Genomic DNA, 3,702 nt, shown 5'->3' with positions numbered 1-3,702 from the left:
TGGCATCAGGCTGTCACATCTCTGTAGTCTCCTTAAATCTGCAACAGATCCTTAGTATTTCTTTAATATTTATGACCTTGGCCTTTTTTGAAGAGTTCTGGCTAGTAATTTTGTAGAATGTCCCTCAATTTGAGTTCAATTCAGGTTATACATGTTGTCAAGAATACCCCAGAAGATATACTGTGTCTTTTTTGGTTCATCAAGAGGGGGCACATGATGTTAATTTGCCTCATTACAGGTGATGTTAAGTTTCATCACTTGGTTTAGGTGGTATTTACCAGATTTTTCCAATGTAAAGTTACTGTTTTCTTCCTTGCAGTTAATAGTGATCATGTACAGAGATATTTTGGAGCTATGGAAATATACTTTTACCCACTGAGTTTACCATGCATGGGTGATCCTTACCTGAAACAATTTTTATTGTGATGTTTGCCAAGTACTGATTTTTGATTTCCATCATTCCCTCCACATTTACTAGTTGGAATTCACTGAAAGGAAGAACTTTTCCTTCTCTGTCATTTATTAATTCAGTTAATTATTTGTATCAATATTGACTCATTGCTTCTTATTTTATTCTAGGGGGTAGAATCAATTACTGGGATTATTTATCTTCTTGGTCAGCTGGTTCCAGATTTGGCCACCGGGAGTCCTTTCGATTGGACTCGTGTCCTTTTGACATCCCCAGCTCCCTCTCTCACACAGTGAGGACCCTGGCTGTCATTATCCACAACATATTTCTATGTTGGCTTAATCCCAGAATACACATAAAGTAGTTTCAGAATTGCTAACCAGTGCCCAGATGGAAAACAGATCTACTAACTAGCATATGATATTTATATACAATTCTTTTTGTCTTTTGTCTTTGAGTACATAGTACATTTCTCCCCAAAGTTATTTAGGTTAGTTTCTCCCCTTCCTACAGTGTAGTTAATGTTATTCATTACCATGAGTTTAATTTGTTTCTGTTTGTATTCTGCTTTGGATTTCCCTCCTCCCCATGCTTGCTGATTTTATTCATTTGTTTGTTTTTGGTACGTGAATTACTCGCATGGCTCCAAATGTGAGAATGTACAGAAAGGTTTACTCAGATGTCACTCCACTGTCCCCTTTCCTCTGTCTTTCTGAGCAGTTCCACCTACGTTCATGCAGGCAACCAGTCTCATTCATTCCAGGTTTATCTTTCTTCACAAATGAGCTTTGCCTTTTTTGCTTAAAAACATAGCCCGGAAATCCTCTCTCTGAGTTCAAAGACAGAAGCAGGTGCAAGAGAGGATCACAGAAGTTGAAGTAATTTATCCCAGATTGCAGTACAAGCAAGGGTGGGAGCCAAATTCAACCTTGAGTTTCTCTGGCTCTAGAGTACCCGCTTCACTGTAACAGTTTATGCCCTGGTGGGCAGAGCCGCTCTGGCTAACTTGCCACAGGTGAGCTAACACCATTTCTTTGTCTGTGACTTGTTACATCCTCATAGCGGTTGGGGCTGATCTCCTTAAGCCATGACACTCTCCACAGCTGGAGTCCTGGGGCCGCTTGCAGCATGGGTGTCGGCGGCCCAATGGCATTCAGTACTGCCCCTTGGAAGGGACCGTCTGCTCCAAGACTCAGGAGGTTTTGCGTGGAAGAGCTCCTGGCAGGCTGCTCAGCTCTGACAGCTGGTGCATTCAGCCCCGTCCTTTGTCAGGTGGAGGTTGGTGTGCGTGAGGGACCTAGTGCTAGTGAGGGACATGAGCGCATTCTCCCTGANTTTTGCGTGGAAGAGCTCCTGGCAGGCTGCTCAGCTCTGACAGCTGGTGCATTCAGCCCCGTCCTTTGTCAGTGGGCATGACTACAGGGCACTTGTGCAGGTGGAGGTTGGTGTGCGTGAGGGACCTAGTGCTAGTGAGGGACATGAGCGCATTCTCCCTGACCCACCGAGTCTGCCTCTCAGTTCTTAGGCTTTTATTTACCCACCACCGTAGCTGTGGTCATGGCTGTTCTGGAAAGCTCATCTCCAGCTTCATTTCAGTCCAAGATTAACTTTCGAATTGTGCATGGTGGTGGTGCCTTCCATGGGGGGATTTTTTACAGAATCGTCTTAGGCAGATGCAAGATGACTAGTATTCCCAAGTGGCGTTTTAATAGGAACCTTGAGAATGTGCTGATCGTGTGAATGAATGAGTGGCAAATGAGGGAGTGCTGAGACCCAATCATTTGTTTTGGCTCCAGAAATATTCCTCTTGTGTGATCTCTTAAAGGATCAAGTCAACATGGCCTCTTGTACCGTTAGAAACTTGGCAGCCGAAAGGACACATGTGTCTTTAGGTGAACTTTCTTTACCATGAGCTCATAAGCTCATGATACGCTTAGGTCCTCATGATTTCAACAAGTCCTAACAACCCTGAGACTTAACTTTGTTTCCTGGGCCAAGGCATCCCTGTAGAGGAGATCATTCACTTCGCACGCTAAAGTTTTTGGGAAGTATGGCTCTATAATTTTCCTTGTTTTTTTAATGTGATACTTGTCCTTCTAAACCTTCTCTAGAAAAATATTTCCTGGCCAAGTGTTACTTACCTAAGCTACTCCATCTCTCAGAATTTGTTTCCTAATCTGTAAAAAGGAGGAAGTTAGACTGCATGACCTCAAAGGGCCCATTCAGCAATCAGCTCTGTTAACTGTGTGCAGCTTGGTAACACCTGCCTTTTCGCACGTGCGGGAGTTTGGAGAACGTCACATCCATCCCTTGCTCTCTTCTGTCCAGGTGTGTGCATGGGCAGCTCTACCCGGCACATCGTGACCTTTGATGGGCAGAATTTCAAGCTGACTGGCAGCTGCTCGTATGTCCTATTTCAAAACAAGGAGCAGGACCTGGAGGTGATTCTCCATAATGGTGTCTGCAGCCCTGGGGTGAGGCAGGCCTGCATGAAATCCATCGAGGTGAAGCATGACGGCCTCTCAGTTGAGCTCCACAGTGACATGCAGGTGAGAGGTGCTTTCTGTGGGGCCCATGCAAGGCAGCAACAGAACATCAAAGAAGCCCCTGCTGGTGCTTGGTTCTAGCTGGTGTGTCTTTTAGGGGCTCTGCCTTCTGCCTCACTGGTAGAACACCACCTTCTTAGGAGGGGATCACTTCCATCTTCCTGGGGGCACGATTTCATGTTGTTCTGGGCCTAGATTGGGAAGAAAGGATCAATTTTAGGTAGCATTAAATCATAAGGGTAGTGCTGGTTTCTGGTGCTGGTCGAACACTGCATTGGCACCAGGGCTGTTTACCCAGCAGGCATTATGAGCCCCATGCCTGGAGCCCGTGAGCTTCCCAAAGGAGAGTATTTTGGGCCTCAGTTAGGGCCTTTGAAAATATTTAGGGCCTAAACAAAACGTATGGCTCCAGAATTCAAAAAGAAAACTGCAAAACTGGTAAAAAATAAATGTTTGACTAAATGTTTACAAAAGGTTCCGTGATGCCAACTTCTTTATTTGTTTGTTTAGAAATCCTAAGTATTTCATGATGTGAAATCCTAAATATTTCAAGTTGTGATAACAAACTTATAGGTTAGCTCTTCTCATTTTGTAAGAACTCCTGAATAGGCACACTAATTACCGAAAAGTCATAGCCAGGCCTATATTAAATGAACAACTCACAGCCCCAAATTTTAAAATTAAAAAAAGCCTTCCAAAATTTTTAACAGGAAAAATTATGTTCCTTGTGATACATGACTACTTTTT

At 43.9% G+C, this 3,702-nt stretch overlaps 1 protein-coding gene across 1 annotated transcript in view; it reads left to right on the top strand.

Moving 5' to 3' along the window:
- VWF (von Willebrand factor) overlaps window positions 1-3,702 on the top strand; it is a 138,439-nt gene that overhangs the window by 98,314 nt on the left and 36,423 nt on the right. The window contains exons 29-31 of the mRNA XM_034645977.1: window positions 1,359-1,424; window positions 1,513-1,608; window positions 2,617-2,958. Of these exons, the coding sequence (XP_034501868.1) occupies window positions 1,359-1,424; window positions 1,513-1,608; window positions 2,617-2,958 (504 nt within the window). The remainder of the gene's footprint in view (window positions 1-1,358; window positions 1,425-1,512; window positions 1,609-2,616; window positions 2,959-3,702) is intronic.

This window comes from Ailuropoda melanoleuca, chromosome 16, assembly GCF_002007445.2.
Source record: "Ailuropoda melanoleuca isolate Jingjing chromosome 16, ASM200744v2, whole genome shotgun sequence".
Classification (NCBI taxonomy): domain Eukaryota; kingdom Metazoa; phylum Chordata; class Mammalia; order Carnivora; family Ursidae; genus Ailuropoda; species Ailuropoda melanoleuca.
Note: the sequence above shows the minus strand (reverse complement) of the source record. Positions and strands in the feature narration are given on the sequence as shown.